This window comes from Oncorhynchus gorbuscha, unplaced genomic scaffold (genome assembly GCF_021184085.1).
Source record: "Oncorhynchus gorbuscha isolate QuinsamMale2020 ecotype Even-year unplaced genomic scaffold, OgorEven_v1.0 Un_scaffold_15:::fragment_2:::debris, whole genome shotgun sequence".
NCBI classification, from domain to species: domain Eukaryota; kingdom Metazoa; phylum Chordata; class Actinopteri; order Salmoniformes; family Salmonidae; genus Oncorhynchus; species Oncorhynchus gorbuscha.
This window is the reverse complement of record NW_025744754.1, coordinates 15847-35601: the sequence shown is the minus strand read 5'-3', so window position 1 is coordinate 35601 and position 19755 is coordinate 15847. Positions and strand designations below refer to the sequence as shown.

At 43.6% G+C, this 19755-nt stretch overlaps 1 protein-coding gene across 2 annotated transcripts in view; it reads left to right on the top strand.

The window, feature by feature from the left end:
* Positions 1-14277, top strand: part of LOC124017088 (LIM domain-binding protein 3-like) — a 30192-nt gene extending 15915 nt beyond the window's left edge. For both annotated transcript variants that reach the window (XM_046332478.1, XM_046332479.1), the window contains exon 3: positions 14050-14277. In XM_046332478.1, coding sequence (XP_046188434.1) covers positions 14050-14262 — 213 coding nt within the window. In that variant the 3' untranslated portion in view covers positions 14263-14277. The remainder of the gene's footprint in view (positions 1-14049) is intronic.
* Positions 14278-19755: the final 5478 nt, after the last annotated feature.

Sequence of the window (19755 nt, the reverse complement as noted above, 5' to 3'; positions counted from 1 at the left end):
CATGAAAGCAGCCTCATTCTTTTGCCATTTATTTGAGCTTCTTCAACTGCCCTCCAATATAGCCACAGAACATCTAGTTTCACTACTGAGTTTAATCTGATCTGATCTGTAATAATTGTTTTAGGAAATTCTGTTAGTAGTTTGTGCCCTCCGCAGTGTTATGCTGTTATCTGTGTCCTCGCCCGGACAGTAGACAGGAAAGCTCTGGTGGCCGTTTTAGTCAACACCTCTCGGCTCAAGTACAGTGGTATTCAAACAGCGAGGACCACCTGAATTTATTATAATTTTTTTACATTTTCACAACCACAACCCAAATGTGATGATGACAACCTTAAAATCAGTACATTTCAATTTTTACATAGACAAATGACATTTAATTCATCACATTTTCATCTCTTATCAAAGTGAAAAGAAACCATTAAATACATTTACTCAATAACATTTAATTTTTCTAATTATCTTTCTCAAAAACATTTTTATACTGTCCCATACAATAATCTGTACTTAAATTTTTTTTGCCCGCCCCCCTCCCCACACGCACACACACACACACACACACACACACACAAAAAAAGCAAACTGCATTACACCACTAGTCGCGACCCCACTAGTCACGACCCCGACTTTGAATACTGCATGTTGTGGTAAAGTGGTCATTCCTTTCAGCCTTTGGTCTGGCTGTGAAATTGATATTTACAGATGAACACATCCCCTTGAGTGGATATGGGTGGTTGTGTTCTTTCTGTTTTGAAAGAACTTTCTCTGTCAGGCCGAGACCCAAGACCGAGGGCAAATGGGGCCTTGAGTCCGAACTTTCGAGTCATTGCCTCTCATACACTGGTCCTCATGTTGGGTATGTGACCCTGTTTGTGACAAGATGGATTTGACAAGATCTGATTCACTCATTTAAATGATTCAAGATGATCAGGAAATGCAGTACATCACTAAACACATCTAATTATCGTGAAGTTGGCTAAATATAACCTTTTGTGGAGATGAAGTACAGCTTGTTTTTCATGGGATTGCAATGGATATTACCGGTCTGTTTTACCCTTGGACAGCTGAGTTGTCAACCTTGTAGATTTGACATAAATCGGTGTCATGCACTACAGACTTACCGTATAAACTGTAGCTGTCTTAGAACCAGCAAGCGAGACACACCCTCGAAACCCATTTGGTGTATCTTCGATGAATCTCAATCTTCTCCCCTTGGCCCTGGGATGTAACAAGGTCTGTGTGATGCAGTTTCTACCCTTTCAATGTACTGTGTGGTCTGAATTCACCTGACCCAATCTATACGGAAATAAGGGGTTTAGGTATAGTTTTATGGGCCGTATCGTCGTCCTCAGTTAAACCCTCTGACTCTAAACCACATGTCACCGATGCAACTCAAACAGAGGTGAAAGTAGATTTAATTTCTTACCAGTACGGGGGGACACACTTAAAAAAAAAAATACTACAAAAATGACTGTAGCCTACTCTGCTGACACTGACAAACAGATCAATAAAAACAATGTTGTCTGGTTGATATAATTGGCCTACGAAAAGGGCAGACACAAATACAATATGATCTCCATCTAACATGGAGGAGGAGATTATCGTCCAAAAACAAATAAAAAATGGCACTGACCCAATGATAAAGACAGTGAATATACAATCATTCTGGGGATTTTGGCTGATGTTCTCCACTGGCGCCAATAAGATGGGCTACTGTTCGCTCAATTAAGTTAAGAATTTTGATCATTTAAAGACCGATTGGAGTCTTGTTATCTCTTTAGAAAAACATGTATTTTATTTTTATAAGTAATTTAACCATTATTTAACTAGGCAAGTCAGTTAAACTTCTTAGGGATAGGGGGCAGTATTAGGAAGTTCGGATGCCTGACATGCCCAAAGTTAACTGCCTGTTACTCAGAGCCCAGAGCATATAATTGGTAGTATTGGATAGAAAACACTGAAGTTTCTAAAACTGTTAAAATAATGTCTGTGTGTATAACAGAACTGATATGGCAGGTGAAAACCCGAGGACAATCCATCCGGAAATTTTTTCTTTTTTTCTTCTTATTTAATTTTTTCTTATTTACAATGACGGCCTACACCTGGCAAATCCGGGCGACGCTGGGCCAATTGTGCACCGCCCTATGGGACTCCCAATCACGGCCAGTTGTGATACAGCCTGGAATAAAACCAGGGTGTCTGTAGTGACTCATCAAGCACGGAGATGCAGTGCCTTAGACCGCTGGGACACTCTGGAGCTTTACCGCAAGAGCCATTTGCTTTCCAAACAGTTTTTCTGCGATTTGTATTTTTAAGTATTGCGATAGGCATGGATGGGTCTCTTCTTTTCACTGACAGTCTCAACTCAACAATAATCTATTTGGTTTTTGCAGTGCGCACTACCCAAATTGCGGGCCTTTCTGACTCTAGGCTATGCGATTTTATTTAAGAAGCTAGTGAATCGTTTGCGGCCTAGTCATGCTTTCTGGTGTAGTAGCCTCTTTAGAAGGATTTGATTTATTTCTGTATAGACAGCTGATTAGGCTAGGCCTATGGTCACTTTGGAAGTTTTAATTCAATTTATTTTAGGGAAAGCTTATCTTCCCCTAGCCTTATGGACATGCCCCCTATGCCTTTTTTAGAATGTGGCAAAAACACAACCAGTTACAAAGCACCTACGTGTATTGTAATAACATTCTGTGATTGTCATTGGGCCTACACTTGTAGCCTGAATTGATGCATCCACTGTAATCCACGCGCGCCTCGGTCTCGGCCACTCATCTCCACCTTCCCAAAATGTAACTGTTCTCCTCAAACCACAATGCATTTCGGAGCGTATACCACCCGGTTTCCAGTCAATTCACTAATTTGACCGTAAGGTTAAATAATGGTGTAATAGCCTATAGTTTTTTTGGGCATGTTGTATGCTCACGTTTTACCGGTACGACCTACCCCCACTATTTATTTTGCCATACGGACCATTACCGCCTTACTTTCACCCCTGACTCAAAACCACATGTAACTCTCAGCAAGGGCCTCTCTCACTACCATTAGTACATGATGCCATGCTGTAGGAAATCTTGGCGTCCACTCGGCCTGATGCCAGCCCCTTAACCCCCCCACCCTCCATATCCCTTTGAGTTACAGTAGCAGACTGTAAGATTGAGGTCCTGAACAGTCGTAGGCTGTCGACTCAGTCTGATAAAGTGTCTCTTATGTTATCCCTGGTCTTACAGGCCTCGGCATTCCACCCCCCACTCCAGGCCTGTGGTATGAGAGCCAATGGCTGGCGCTGCTGACAGGCAAGGCTGTTTTTAGCAGGCCGCAGAAGGTCAGTGCCACTGGGGGAAATTGTGAGGGCTATAGATACCAGAAGTGCCCACCCCCCCCCTCTAATTCTCCGTCTCTACTTCCATGGACCCACTGCAGGGGTCCGGAGACCGGGTTGGGATTTAGAGCCTGGGGTTCCCTGTAACTCAGTTTATTTTAGCTGCCCATTGGTGTCATCAGTGAGTTAATGTCTCCAGTAGCCTATTATGTTCTTCTTCTCATGGTATTTTATTGATGTCACTGAGAGGTGATCTGGACTGTTAACCTTTTGCATGAGCAGTCAGGCATTCCCAGGGCAGACTCTAGGACTGCTGCGTTCAATATGGGGTGTCAGATTATTTTCGAGCTTGTTAGCAGAAACTACCGTAAAACGTATATTTTAAACGTTGAGTCTGAAATGGTTGCCTGTCCCTTTTTGTGTGCAACAGCACACATTTCAGTAAATAAACGGCTGTTTCAAATAGATGCCGGGTCTGAATTGTTTATGAAGTTACCATGAATTACCCTGAATTATTATTTACGAGGTTTCATGTTTGATTTGTTACATTAAATCATTCAGTAATTAATCAAAACAATTATGTAAATCATAAGTTGTCACCAGTAAGCTGCCAACAGCTGAGAACTGCTAGCTAATTGTCAAGCACAAAAACGGTGTGAGTACAGACCCCTAGATCGGGAGATTGCCCTCTAGTGGCAAAAGTTAGAACTGACAAATGCGCAGTTAATAAAGAGGAGAATAATAATTCTGTCAAGGAATTATTCGATTTTTATTTTTATTTTATAGAGTCATACTAAGACAAAATAAATGTGACACAGTGTGTAAATGAAGGAAAGTAAGAAATGTATTAAAATGTTGAAAGTGAATGCTGAAATGAAACAATTAACTATTCAAATGAGCAAAAGTTGCTTTAAGGAAATAGATGTCTAGCTCTAATAGAAGCTTGTCTCTAATAAGCACCTGTTGTGTTCAAGGATTTAAGCAAATAAACGCCCAGGCTATTAATTGAAGTTTCTAACCCATAGGGTTTCTTCAAGTATGTGGCTTTTGAAATTACATATAAACACTTCCTCTGTGTAAATTTGGTGTAGACCCTATTTTCCACTGAACGAAGACCATTCTAGCAAGAGACCTTCTGGATGTTGGTAGTTAGACACCTAAATAAATTCTACTGGAAACGGTAGGTGCGTTCTTAAAAAGAGCTTCCCAAACCTGTTGTTAATGTATGTAAAAGTATTGGGTGTACTGTTGAAACTTCAGAATGATCTTGTGAAAAAGCATTTTGAATGTAAAAAGGATTTTGTTGGGGAAAATATGGATGAATCAAATCAGAAGTTCTGTACACAGATGTAGGATCTTAATTTGAGCCATTTTGTAACAGAGAAATAATCCTGCAGCAATGGGAAATGTGAATTATTATGTGGATTATAGTTAATGGACATTTTTGTAGGGGTTGAGACATTTTTCATAAGGGAAAATCAAGTTTTAAATGTACTGCATTGCAGGAAAGCTCTCCTGCAACACGGTGATCAAATTAAGATCCTACATCTGTAGAAAGTGTCATGAAAATGTCATACTGAAAGGAGGCCCAACACTTGTATCACAGCCTCACTGGCCTGCTGCAGACAAGATGGAATCTCTTCATCAGATCATGGTTTGATGAAGATTTTGTTCATCATGGGTTTGTCCCATGATCTGATGAAGAGATTCCATCTTGTCCGCAGCAGGCCAGTGAGGCTGTGATACAAGTGTTGGGCCTCCTTTCAGTCTACAGTATAAATTACACTTGGCTGGCAGTCACTCTTTCTTTAATTGGCTACTGTATTTCTGACTCTTTCTGCTGCAGCTCCTCTAATTCTGACTTTCTTTCTTTCACCCTCTCTCTCTCCCTCTCGCTCCCTCTTTTTCTTTATCACAGGCTCTCTCTCTCTGTGCCCCACTTTTCCCTGTGGTTTTTGCCTGGCCCGTAGAACGGGCCCTTTTGTGTGGTGTGAGTGCACAGGAGATTTGAGCTGGCATATCAACCAGCCATTCACACAGACATCAATAGACCCGAGTCAGGGTGGAGGGTTAATATAGGTTTTGTGAGCCAGTTGGTAATCCACTCCTCACCCTCAATGCCCTGTTGTTTTTCCTGGTGCCCCTCCATTTCCTGCTATTTGCTTTGTGTGTCCAGTGAAAAACAAACGTTTCAATGAACTTGGATTTTGTAGCTAGACTGGGCTTATTTAGTCAGCAGGGGGAAATGCTACTCATGATTGATGGAGAGAGTGTCTTATTGTAGTCCACAATGAAGTAAATAAAACAAATCGGAGCAATACGTGTTGCAGGTTTTACTCCACTGACTCCAGTAGCAATGTAATCACTGTGTTGCTATCTCATTTCCTGTGTGCCATTAAATGGGGGGGGGGTGGCTCAACCCCCATCAAAGTTAAATGCATGTGGCGTCTAATGTCCCCTCATTGTTTCACCCAAGCTAAAGTTGTTTTGACAAATAGAGAATAATGAGTTTGAAAGCGGTCATGGCAGAAATAGGTTTGGAACAGCTGAGGCTTGTGAATGTTACCAGGCCACCTCAGGTGAACCTCTAGCCAGGGAGAGCGTCTAATCTACAGCTAAGGTCTGAGTCGAGAGGTCAAAGGTGGCCCTGGGCCCTTCCTGTGAAGCAAGGCGGCTGAACTGAGTCATCAACCACGCAGCTGGCCCCAGTGGCAGTGGCATCATCATCACGGCAACCTTTGCTTATACTGTATGTCAAGACACTCTGCAACAGCCCCGTCTGCCAATTAGAGCTGGCATTTGTGGAGGAAGGGCCATTGCCAATGCCAGGCCCCGCCAGCCAGAGAGAACATGGGGAGGGAGGAAGAGGGAGACTCAGTGCAGCTGTCTTTTACAGAAGAGCTGGCCAACACAGGCCACACCCTCGACCCCTCGAGCACAAAATATCAACACTTCAATTTTATTTATGTATGATATAAAGTACTTTGTTACTTTGCCTTACTCCAATTTGGTTTATTTCTGACTTTCTTGATTTTAACTCTCCATGTAAGTCATTGAGAACAAATTGTAGCCTGTGTTTTCCTGATGAATGGCCAGTGCCTACCTAATCTAACCTCAGTCTCAAGGGGTACCCACAGAAAGTTAATGAGTGGTGCTGGTAGAACTTGAGTAGTCTCATTAACAGTGTGGGCGGAGAGCCCAGCTATAGGACCCAGCCAGGCCCGTCTCCAGTGGGAGATCTTACACCCATCCAATGACTCAGACAGCCCGGGTCACAATGGACCAAAATAAGTGGCAGGGAGGGTGTCAGTTTGCTTTGATCCTGCCCATCTCTCCCTTGTGCTCTCTCTCCCTTGTGCTCTCTCTCCCTCGCGCTCTCTCCCTCCCTCACGCTCTCTCTCTCTCCCTCCCTCACGCTCTCTCTCTCTCCCTCTCGCTCTCCCTCACGCTCTCTCTCTCCCTGCTTCACGCTCTCTCTCTCTCTCCTTCACGCTCTCTCTCTCTCTCGCTCTCTCTCTCTCTCCCTCACACTCTCTCTCTCCCTCGCGCTCTCTCTCTCTCTCCCTCGCGCTCTCTCTCTCTCTCCCTCGCGCTCTCTCTCTCTCTCTCTCCCTCGCGCTCTCTCTCTCTCTCCCTCGCGCTCTCTCTCTCTCTCCCTCGCGCTCTCTCTCTCTCCCTCGCGCTCTCTCTCTCTCCCTCGCTTTCTGTGTGTGTGTCTGAGAGACCCTGCTGCCACAATGCACCACAGTTGTGGGATTTATTCCCTCAGACTAATGTCCGCACAGGCACTGAATACTGTTTGATTTATCACAAAACATTTTGAGGGGTTTGATCAGAAAAACACTTTGAAAAGGAAACTATTGTAGTTGCACTAAAACACTGAGGCGTTTTAGTCTCTGTTTCTAATTATTCTTTTAATCATGGCCTTTTATATAGCAAAGGGTAAATTACATTAATAAGCCCCTGACAATCATCCTGGATCCTGTCATTAATTATGACTGCTATCATTATTTTCCCCTCAATATTAATGTGACAAGCCACATGGACACAATGTCTAGGAGCTCCAGTCATACACTATGAATAGCCCAGGAAAAACTCTTAAACACACTGTGTTATAAACCACCCTGATTCAGCAGTGGTGTTTGGCAGTAGAATAGAAAGTCAGTTTTACTAAATGGATTTTGATTTTGCGAGTTGAAGGGGCCTTTAGAATGTTGTATCAGTGACACATCTGTCCAACATACTGTACACCAGGAATGTCATTATTACTTCCGTTCGCACACAGATGATTGTCATCGGTTCCTGTCTCAATGGTCAGTTTCCTTTGCGATACTCAGGACTCCCCGCTAAATACAGAAGCAGGGCCATAAATCGGAAGCTGATAGGCAACCTGGTGCAAGATGCCAGACACCATCAACCACTAAAAGGAGTTGATATTATGTAACACTGCTGTCTGGGCCATACACAGACCACTAACCTCCTTTTAGCTTCATAGTGGCAGAGAAGCAGTGGATTAGGAGGGAGGGAGGGAGGAGAAACAAGGAAGGGGGGGGAGGGAGATGGAGGGAACATGGAGGAGGGGGGGGCAGGGGGAGGGAACATGGAGGGAACATGGAGGAGGAGAGAGGGAACATGGAGGAGGAGAGAGGGAACGGGGAGGAGGAGAGAGAGGGAAGGGGACGGGGAGGAGGAGAGAGGGAACGGGGAGGAGGAGGAGAGAGGGAACGGGGGAGGAGAGAGAGGGGGAGGAGGAGAGAGGGGGAACGGGGGGGAGAGAGAGAGGGGGAACGGGGAGGAGAGGGGGAACGGGGGGGAGGAGGGAGGAGAGGGGGAACGGGGAGGAGGAGAGAGAGGGAACGGGGGGAGGAGAGAGAGAGGGGGAACGGGGAGGAGGAGAGAGAGGGGGGGGAGGAGGAGAGAGAGAGGGGAACGGGGAGGAGGAGAGAGAGAGGGGGGGGAGGAGGAGAGAGAGAGGGAACGGGGAGGAGGAGAGAGAGAGGGGGAACGGGGAGGAGGAGAGAGAGAGGGGGACGGGGAGGAGGAGAGAGAGAGGGAACGGGGAGGAGGAGAGAGAGAGGGGGGGGAGGAGAGAGGAGAGGGACGGGAGGAGAGAGAGAGAGAGGGAACGGGGGGAGGAGGAGGGAGAGAGAGGGAACGGGGAGGAGGAGAGAGAGAGGGAACGGGGGGAGGAGGAGAGAGGGGGAACGGGGAGGAGGAGAGAGAGAGAGGGAACGGGGAGGAGGAGAGAGAGAGGGAACGGGGGGAGGAGGGAGGAGGGGGAGAGAGAGAGGGAACGGGGAGGAGGAGGAGAGAGAGGGAACGGGGAGGAGAGAGAGAGAGAGAGAACGGGGAGGGGGAGGGAACGGGGAGGGGGGAGGGAAACGGGGGGAGGGGGAGGGAACGGGGAAGGGGGAGAGGGAACAGGGAAGGGGGAGAGGGAACAAGGAAGGGGGAGAGGGAACAAGCGAGAGAGGGAACAGGGAGGGGGAGAGAGGGAACAGGGAGGGGGAGAGAGAGGGAACAGGGAGGGGAGAGATGTGAGATACACGAGGAAGCAGATTTGGCCGATAACATCACTGTAGACAATTTAAAATCCAGAAAATATTTTTCAATAAAACAGTTTGTTGCAGTTCCATTTCAATGTGACATTGAATGCATTTCTTTCATGCACAAAGCTGAGAGGCGGATTAAGTATGATATTTTACTCTTTTTAAGTATAGAAGAAGGATTTGCTAGAGAAAGTTTAAACAAAAGGAAAACGTTTGTAAAAAGCAACAAAGTTAGTAAGCTTAAACATTTTCTTATCAAGAGGGATTATTTCCTTAAAAGAGAAGCAACTTGCAATATCAAATCTTAAACTTTGGCAAAAGCGACAGAAGGTTTGTTGTTCATTTCTTGGGTGCTGCAGTGCCCCGAGCTGCCTAATCTCTTGTCCAGCACTGGTTGGTTCCAGTACCTTGTTGGTGTGTTTTAAATGAATTAGCTCTTAACACTGGTCTCAGCAGCTAGTGGCCGGCTGTCTGGCACGCTCCTCATGGTAACGGAGCTCCCCGGGGCGCCTAGAAGTATTTGAATTTGAAGTGCGCCATATTATTGAATCGGGCTGAATGGCACAACACCCCCAAAGAACTGTTACAGGATCATGGTGAAAGTGGCTGTTACAGGATCATGGTCGATGTAGTCCTTTTCTTCCTGCCTGAGAGACGGTCAACCAGGAGCCGCCTCGCAGCCTGCCGCGATTGGTCTGTGTCAGCACGTGGTCCTGTGTGACGACAAATGTAGTAGTCGGAAATGGATCACTGTTTAAATAAATATTTCGATTTTGTAGCGAACTTTGAAATAATTCACAGTGGGGATCGAACTTGATCATAATAAACACATTTTAGAGGCCAAAACGGCCATCTTTCCACACCACTAGGTTGCTATGCAGTAGCCGACCAGCAGAGCTTGTGACTTCACACTCCAGACCGGACGCTGGTGACCTGGTTATTTCCCAAAACGCACAGCTGAAAAGCCCACCTGCATTTAACTGATTTAGTGGAGAAATGTCAACAACACACTCACAGGTTTGCAACAATGCATGATTACTCAATCTTACTTCTTAAGGTGATCGTTATAGAATAACTTCAAAAATAAAGCCAAAGCAATTTTTTTTACTGGTTTTGATATTCCATCTCTGTCAGAACAGTTCTTTGTCAATGACTTGACTTCGTTGAACAGGCAATCTACAGTTTGAGAAATAACAAACAGCTTGAGGGATGGGTTTAGAGAAATGTAACCTCTCTCAAATTCATAGACAAAGCTATGGATGCAAGGACTGACGATCGAAAATGACATTTTTAGCCATGCTTTGACGCTACACAACGTTTCATTGTTAGAATCACAAAAAACAAGCATATATGTTGGGTTCTGGTGGGGGTACGGCAGTTGAACTGAGCTCATGAGGCATTTCTAAGTAATTTATTTAGGAATCAATGGCTATACACTGAGTATATGAAACATTCGGAGCATCGTTCTAATATTTAGTCGCATCCCCCACTTTTGCCCTCAGAACAGCCTCAGTTTGTCGGGGCACAGACTCTACATTGTGTTGAAAGCGTTCCACAGGGATGCTGGCCCGTGTTGACGCCAATGTTTCCCACATTTGTATCAAGTTGGCTGGCTGGGTCTTTTGGGTGGTGGACCATTCTTGATACACACGGGAAAGTGTTGAGCGTGAAAAACCCAGCAGCGTTGCAGTTCTCGACACAAACCGGTGCGCCTGGCACCTACTACCATACCCGGTTCAAAGGCACTTAAATCTTGCCCATTCACCCTCTGAATGGCACACATACGCAATCCATGTCTCAAAGGCTTAAAAATCCTTCTTTAACCCGTCTCCTGTCCTTCATCCACACTGATTGTAGGTGGATTTAACATGTGACATCAATAAGGGATCTTAGCTTTCACCTGGTCAGTCTATGTCATGGAAAGAGCAGAGTGTTCTTAATGTTTTGTACACTCAGTGTATATCATTCATTTAACAGTCCATAAATGGTTGTACATGTAGCAATCACAGATGCTAAACCGTTTAATGCTAAAGTTTGCTTAGCTTTTGAAATCTTCAGTGTCTTGCACTTCTCTGTGAAGTCAGTTCCCATTCATCTCTTTCTAATTATCACTTAGGCCTAAATTAATGAAGTGTGTCTCTGTCTACAGCCGATTCACTCTCTTCACTTATGGTGCGTGTTAACTGAAGATGATATGTGGGCGATGATACTACGGAAAGCCATTCATTTTCAGTGGAGGAGAAGCGAAGTCGGCAGGGGACTGTTGGGTGTAGTGTATTTCAGTTTTCGAAAGGGTTCTGAAGTTTGAAATTTCAAAGTGGAAATGACAGACTTGATTTTCCCTTACAAAAAATGTATCGACCCCATTAATTCTAATCCACATTATAATTAGCATTTCCTGTTGCTGCAGGATAAAAGAAATTCTGTAGCAAACTGGCTCAAATTAAGATCCTACGTATGTACCTAGCACCAGATCTTCCATTATATTGACAAGATAGTCGAGTGATCGCTCTAACAATGGAAATGCATGTCCTCAAAGATGGAAGGAAGTGAAGTGAATAGGAGGTGAGATCAGGTGAGACCGGTATAGCCAATGAGAGGGCAGATACAGATGTAGGATCTTAATTGGATCACTCTTTTGTTGCTGAGAATTTTCCAGCTCACTAGGAAATGCAAATTGTGGTGTATTAAAAGTAAAAAGGCTTCTAAAGATTGTAATTTCCACATTAAAATGTCAGACTTGATGTGCCCTAAGGAACATTTTGATCAATCCCTACAAAAATGAATATGAATTATAATTCACTTTTTATGTTGCTGCAGGAATATTTTCCTGCTGTGAGAAGCAGGGTCAAATTAAGATCCTGTATCTTCGCCCCTTCTCTTCTAGCACCCACATAAGGGTGAATCTAGTGTGGCTATCCGAATGATCGCGGATTGTGAAAATTCCCCATTATGCTATGATTAAAGTGCATGCGGACCCTATTGTTGAGATGTCATTACGTGGCGTATGCGATTGTACCCGTAGACTTAGTCATTGTGCTAATGCTAGTTAGCATTGGCTCGTGAAACTACCTTCAACGTCCTTCATACTGCATGTCGATATTGAAAAATGGTATCCCTAAATTCATTTTCCTAGCCACCGTGCTTCTATATCTGCATTGCTTGCTGATTGGGGTTTTAGGCTGGGTTTCTGTACAGCACTTTGACATTGACTGATGTAAAAAGGGCTTAATAAATACATTTGATTAATTTGACTCTGGGCAAGTAGTAAAGTACCAGAATCTCGCAGACTCCCTTTATTAACAGTAATAATGAATAAGCCAACCTGACTTTCAATATCCTCTCAGGGGATTTAATGTAGTCAGTTCGATTTACTTTATTTTATGAACTCTCTCTCTTTCTCTTTCCTCTCTTCCTGAATCGCAGAAATGATTGAGGAACGATGAAAATGGAGTAAATAAGAAATGCCATGCAGTTTGAACAGGAAGCAACGTATTACTATATACTACTCTTGGGAGTAAAAGACCAGGGTAAAAGACTGCGCTGAGCTAAGGGTTTTTAGCATGGGTGATATTTTGGGCGACTGAGACATGAATTGCTTCACGCATATTGGTGACTACTGATGAACGGATCGTCCACTTTCAGTCTTTCACACCTATAACATACTGTGCTACAATTGAGAAAATTACAGAATATTCCTGGTGGTAGGTTATATATTTTCTCATGTTTCATGAGCTGAAATAAAAGATCACAGAAATGTTCCAAACGCACAAAAAGCTTATTTCTCACCCTGTTAGGGAGCATTTGTCCTTTGCCAAGATATGCCACACCTGTCAGGTGGTTGGATTATCAAGAAGCTGATTAAACACTCTAAAAATGTGCAGTTTTGCCACACATCACAATGCCACAGATGTCTCAAGTTTTGAGGGAGAGAATTTAATGTTCGTTTAATCTACCATAAGCCGCCTCCAACGTCGTTTTAGAGAATTTGGCAGTGCGTCCAACCGGCCATTATAACCGCAGACCACGTGTAACCACGCTAGCCCAGGACCTCCACATCTGGCTTCTTCACCTGCAGGATTGTCTGAGACCAGCCCCCCGGACAGCTGATGAAAATGTGGTTTTGCACCGCTGAATCATTTCTTGCACATGCTCATGGGCAGGCATAAGCTACGGACAACAAACACTATTGCATTTTATCAATGCATATTTTGAATCAACAGAGATACCATGACGAAATCCTGAGACCCATTGTCGTGCCATTCTTCTGCCGCCATCACCTCATGTTTCAGCATGATAATGCACAGCCCCATGTCGCAAGGATCTGTCTACAATTCCTGGAATCTGAAAAAGTCCCAGTTCTTCCATGGCCTGCATACTCACCAGACATGTCACCCATTAAGTGTGTTTGGGATGCTCTGGGTCAACGTGTACAACAGCATGTTCCAGTTCCCGCTAATATCCAGCAACTTCGCACAGTCATTGAAGAGGAGTGGGACAACATTCCACATTCAACAGCCTGATCAACTCTATGTGAAGGAGCTGCATGTCGTGCTGCATGAGTCAAGTGGTGGTCACACCAGATACTGACTGGTTTTCTGATCCACGCCCCTACCTTTTTTAAGGTATCTGTGACCAACAGACGTTTATCTGCATTCCCAATCATGTGAAATCCATAGATTAGGACCTAATGAATTTATTTAAAAGAACTGATTTTCTTGTATGACCTGTACAATCTTTGAAATTGTTGCAGATTTGCGTTTATTTTTGTTCTGTGTAAATTGTTGCCAGTAACACAGTTAGTCATTAACCCTCTAGATAACATGTAAACAGCCAAACCAGCTCTGCTAGGGTGAGTAGAATGTTCAGAGTGAGGTGTTCTCTCATTTGCGTCTGGAAGTAGCTAGCCAACTTTAGCCAGTTAGCTTGGGTGCTTGACTGCCGTCGTGAAGTGAGAACGCTCAGATCAACCGTACTCCTCGTCAGTGTGCGCTCTGAATGCTCCAAGAGCGAAATGCTCTTAATTAACAAACGGGCAATCTGACAACTCTCTGAGCGCACTTTGACACACTGGGGGCAATTTACAAACGCACCCTATGATTTGATGTTAACCATTGAGTGTTCATTGTTGAAGGGAATTATGATTGTTGACCTGTGTGTGCTGACCATCCACAGATCACCCCTGGGAGCAAGGCACAGCAGGGCAACCTGGTCCAGGGTGACGTCATCGTGGCCATCGACGGCGTCGGCACTGAGGGCATGACCCACCTGGAGGCCCAGAACAAGATCAAGTGTGCCAGCTTTAACCTGGCCCTGACCATGCAGAAGTACGTACCACGCACAAGCACACACCTCGCATGCACACGCGTGCGCACACACACAGAATAAAGAGTCTCTCTGTGCCCCTCTCCACCTTTCTGTGAGGGCCAACTCTTTAATAGTGGACTAATTGAAGATTTAGACAGATTAGGTGTCATTTTTAGAAAGGAACAAGGGACAGTGACGGAGTGGGCTGCCTCTTATCCCTGTCTGGATGGACAGACCTGGAGCCGATTTTAGAGGTAGAGATGTGGCTTCACTGTCATCTGAGGACTGAGGAGCGAGGGAATAGATGGAGGGAGGGAACATAAATGATGATATTTTCACACCTGTCCTGGCTAAAACTAGAGAACCAAAGATGGCTTTCGTGTACTTATATCACAGGACAAGCATAAATACGATGTCACATTTCTTGCTCTGTTGACACGGTATTTTGTCCATACAAATAACCAGAAGTGCACTCTGTGAATGTTTATCAATGTTACTCTATGAAAAGCTAATCGGTGTAACAATATTATAAGCAAGCAGCATATGTCTCTGGACCATGCTTGAATTTATTAGTTTGGAATAAATGCTTATGTACAGACTCATATCTCATGACCAAACCTAAGGCAAGACAAACCACGAACCCTAATCTGTCTGCAAATTCTGTGTGTTTACTCTGTCACACACAAACAGGAAAGTGAGAGCAGTTGACAGCTCTCGCCGTCCTTCACATTGGCTCATGTCGTATTCTCATTCATTTTAATCTGCTTTGCTGCAAGGCATGACTCCTGCTGAATCATCCCCAGCCATTGATCTACAGCAAACACAGGGGATGCCTTCAATTACTCACACACGCACGCCTACACACACAATCTCGACTCCCAAGGTTTCAGAGACTAGAGAAAGTGATCATGGGGAAAAAAGCATCTCAATAGTTCTTGTGTGATATGAACACTTCCTATATCAAACCTTTAGCAAATGATTAAATACAGCTTGGAAAATTCCAGAAAACGATGTCATGGATTTAGAAGCTTCTGATAGGCTAATTGACATCATTTGAGACAATTGAAGGTGTACCTGTGGATGTATTTCAAGGCCTACCTTCAAACTCAGTGCCTCTTTGCTTGACATCATGGGAAAATCCAAAGAAATCAGCCAAGACCTCAGAAAAAAGAATTGTAGACCTCCACAGGTCTGGTTCATTCTTGGGAGCAATTTCCAAACGCCTGAAGGGACCACGTTCATCTGTACAAACGATAGTATGCAAGTATAAACACCATGGGACCATTGAGCCGTCATACCGCTCAGGAAGGAGACTCGTTCTGTCTCCTAGATATGAACGTACTTTGGTGCAAAAAGTGCAAAAGAACACAGCAAAAGACCTTGTGAAGATGCTGGAGGAAACAGGTACAAAATTATCTATATCCACAGTAAAACGAGTCCTATATCAACATAACCTGAAAGGCTTCTCAGCATGGATGAAACCACTGCTCCAAAACTGCACATGGGGACAAAGATCATACTTTTTGGAGAAATATCCTCTGTTTCTGATGAAACAAAAATAGAACTGTTTGGTCATAATGACCATTGTTATGTTTGGAGGAAAAAGGGGGAGGCTTTTGCAAGCCGAAGAACCTCATCCCAACTGTGAAGCACGGGGGTGGCAGCATCATGTTGTGGGGTTGCTTTGCTGCAGGAGGGACTGGTGCACTTCACAAAATAGATGGCATCATGAGGGAAGGAAAATTATGTGCATATATTGAAGCAACATCTCAAGACATCAGACAAGTTAAAGGTTGGTCACAAATGGCTCCTCCAAATGGACAATGACCCCAAGCATACTTCCAAAGTTGTGGCAAAATGGCTTGAGGACAACAAAGTCAAGGTATTGGAGTGGCCATCACAAAGCCCTGACCTCAATCCTATAGAAAACTTGTGGGCAGAACTGAAAAAGCGTGTGCGAGCAAGGAGGCCTACAGACCTGACTCAGTTACACCAGCTCTGTCAGGAGGAATTGGCCAAAATTCACCCAACCTATTGTGGGAAACTTGTGGAAGGCTACCTGACAAGTTTGACCCAAGTTAAACAATTTAAAGGCAATGCTACCAAATACTAATTGAGTGTATGTAAACTTCTGACCCACTGGGAATGTGATGAAAGAAATAAAAGCTGAAATAAATAATTCTCTACTATTATTCTGACATTTCACATTCTTAAAATAAAGTGGTGATCCTAACTGAAGGCAGGGAATTTATGCTAGGATTAAACGTCAAGAATTGTGAAAAACTGAGTTTAAATGTATTTGGCTCAGGTGTATGTAAACTTCCGACTTCAACTGTATATATATATATAGAGATTTTATATAGATTTTTTTATTTTATTTAGTCAGGGGAAACCCATTTGAGACCAGAATCACATTTTAAAGGTGCCCTGAGCACAGCAATACAAGTGTAGAGAATTATCACCCAAACAAAGATTTTAAAAAAATTACATTACAATCTCTTCATTCAATCACATCTAATACTAGTCTTAAACTGCCCTGGGAGTATCAGGGAAACAAGATGCAATGAGTTCCGCAGGTTATTCCAAGACTGGGGTCATTAAAACTGAAAGTGGATTTGCCTAGATTGGTAATGACTATTGGAACCTTTAGAGTTAACCATCCCTGTGAACTGGTTTGGTGTCTCATATTTCCTATTTCAACAGTGAAGTGAGGTAGGTTGGAGGCTTTTCCAGGGAGCTTTGTAAACAAAACGGGAGGTGATCTACGGGACTTTAGTGAGACCAGCCGACTTTTCTGATACAGGAGGCAGTGATGAGAATTAAACCTGTCACCTATGATGAAGCTACGTGTGCTATGGTAGACTGCATCCAAACGTTTCAGTGCTGTCTGCTGCGGTTTGATAAATGGTGTCACCACAGTTGATTATACAATCTGCCTCCTGCTGTTTAGAGAGAGTCCAGATCTATTTCTAAAAAAAAGAAGCCCACTTTAAATCTTAGCTTTTTAACTAGCTCTTCTCTTTAAAAGTTAGATGTTTATCAATCCAAACACCCAGATATTTATAGGCAGGATCCCGCTCGATAAGAGAACCAACCAATGAGAAAATATTTGTCCATCTGAGACATTTTTGAATGAATTAGAGAACAACATCTATTAAGTTTTGCTCGTATTAACGTACCCATTTTCTGTAATGTAACAAAATCAGATTGGTGCTCTAACATAGCTTGGTCAACAGTCGGTGCAATGGCATAGATAACCGTATTGTCTACATACAGATGACTATTACAGGATTTAATACATAGAACAATATTATTGATACAAATAGTAAAGAGAACAGGTCTCAAAACCGACCCCTGCCGAACACCTTTGGTAATATTGAGGAAATTAGACTTGACACAGTCGTTGTGTCCTGTCTGTCAGATAGATGGTTCTTAAACCGTTTGCAACACTCTGGATCCAAGCCAATTTCAAACCGTCTTTGAATGAGTAGGGAATGGTCAATGGCGTCGGAGGCCATTGAAAGGTCTATAAATAAGGCAGCATAATGATTTTTATGATCGAGACAATTTGACACAATCTAAAACAAGCATAGTGGTTGATTTAACCAAACTTGTTCCCATTTTAGAATAGAGTGAGTTCTTAGCTGGGAGTTGGTCAAGGATTCTATTATCTTGACTAGGCAAGATAACTTGGAGATTGGGCTGTTGTTACCGAAAGTCAGGATCTCCACCCTTACGTAGGGTGAGAACATGCGCCGCTTTCCAGATCTCAGGGATCACATCAGTAGAAATGATCAAGTAAAAAAATCCAGGTCAAAGATTAGAAAATGAGTGGGGCAGAGAGCTGTAGTAAGAAGGGGTCAAGTGAATCAGCCCCTGTGGATTTTCTTTTTACATTGATCTTTAAATACAATCTAGACAACAAAAAATGGTTGAAATGAAAATAACCAAGATTGTGTAACTGGAAGTACATCATTCTCTACAATCTGTTTTGAGTTACATAAACTCCCTGTAGAGAAATGTTAGGAATTCTCATAAACTATTCTTTAAAAAAAAAGAATTAGGCTAGCTGAGGCAAAATGGTTATTAAAATCACCGCACATGTCCATTGTGTCTATTATGGGACCAGAGGCTGTCATAACCTGCAGTGGCAATGAGGGGGTGGAGTTTTGTTTCAACGATTTGACCACTTTCCAGAAGTTGGATGGATTAACCACCACTCTCAGATAGAAGTATGTGGATATTGCTTTACAAACCAGAGATGGACATTAGAGAAACAATGTCTGAAGGATTGTCAATCAGACATCCAATCAGTCAGTCTAACTTAGCCCGGGCTAATATTTATTTCCCATAATTTCTCAGACAATGTGGGTGTGAACCGAGGATTAGCTCTGTCCTTTACCCTTAGTTTTTTTAAAAATACAGAGCATGCTTATCTGCAATAGCATTAAACAGAGAAGTAAAACAATTAAGGGCCTGATCTGAGTCAGAGACAGATGGCACAGACTCCAAATCAGACAAGAATAACCTTGTCTTGTCTTGGCTACTCAGAGATTTGTGTGTGCACCACCGACCAGGTACCTGAAGATGGCACTGCAGCAGTCTTATGTACTTCTGAACATTTCTGCTGTTTTGTGTGCTTTTCTTTAAGATGATCCTAACTTTGTTTTGTGCATAACGTGTACATTATAACAAGTCAGAGACACATCAGAATTCGGCATAGACTTGAACCAAGATTCAGTAATAATCCGAAATTTGTCCGCTTTGGTTTGAGAAGCCAGAGTTGCAATAAAAAAACATTTTGAAATCGAACTTCTTGCACTTACATGAGTCAGCCAGGCTGCAGCTGCGGGATTTCAGATCAGACGGAATCTCTAAAACAACCATGCAATGTTAAGTAGATACAGTAGGACTGTACCTACTTAAGATTTCCCAGAACTGTACCATTTAGCCTATGCCTCTAACGGGAACGAGAGTTAAAACAAGAGTGAATGAGGGTTACCTGTTGTGGGCCCGGACTGAAATCCCATCACTTTTTTAGTAGATTTGCAATGTTAGAACTCAGCATGTTTGCTGGTCCGAGTCTCTTTGTTACCTGTTTGTACCGCATTGCATTACTCAGGTCAGTGGCGAAAGCATGTCAGGTCTCACTTCTTAGTCCCTACTGACTTTCTACTTCTCTATTTTGGGAGATTTTTTTGTTTGTTTGTTCACCTCAGATCCCAGTCATTGCCTGTCAGTTTATGTTCCATTCTGACACTCGGGGTAGCCACAAAAACAAATGGCCTGCACTATGCTTCGTATGTGAAAATTGACTTCAAATGGCATATGCAGTGGACAGGAAAAGGACAAACTAGTGAGTCATTTAAGGGTCACACTCCCAGACGTCTGTGTACTGTGGCTGGTGTCAGAATCAGGCTGCTCTCCGTAGCAGTTTTTGACACGTTCCTAATATTGAGTTGCACACCCCCCCGCCCTCAGAACAGCCTCAGCTGACCCCCCCCACCACCCCATCACAACCACCCCAACCTCCCTCCCCTCATCTCCTGTGTGGTTCCACATGCTGTTTTTCAT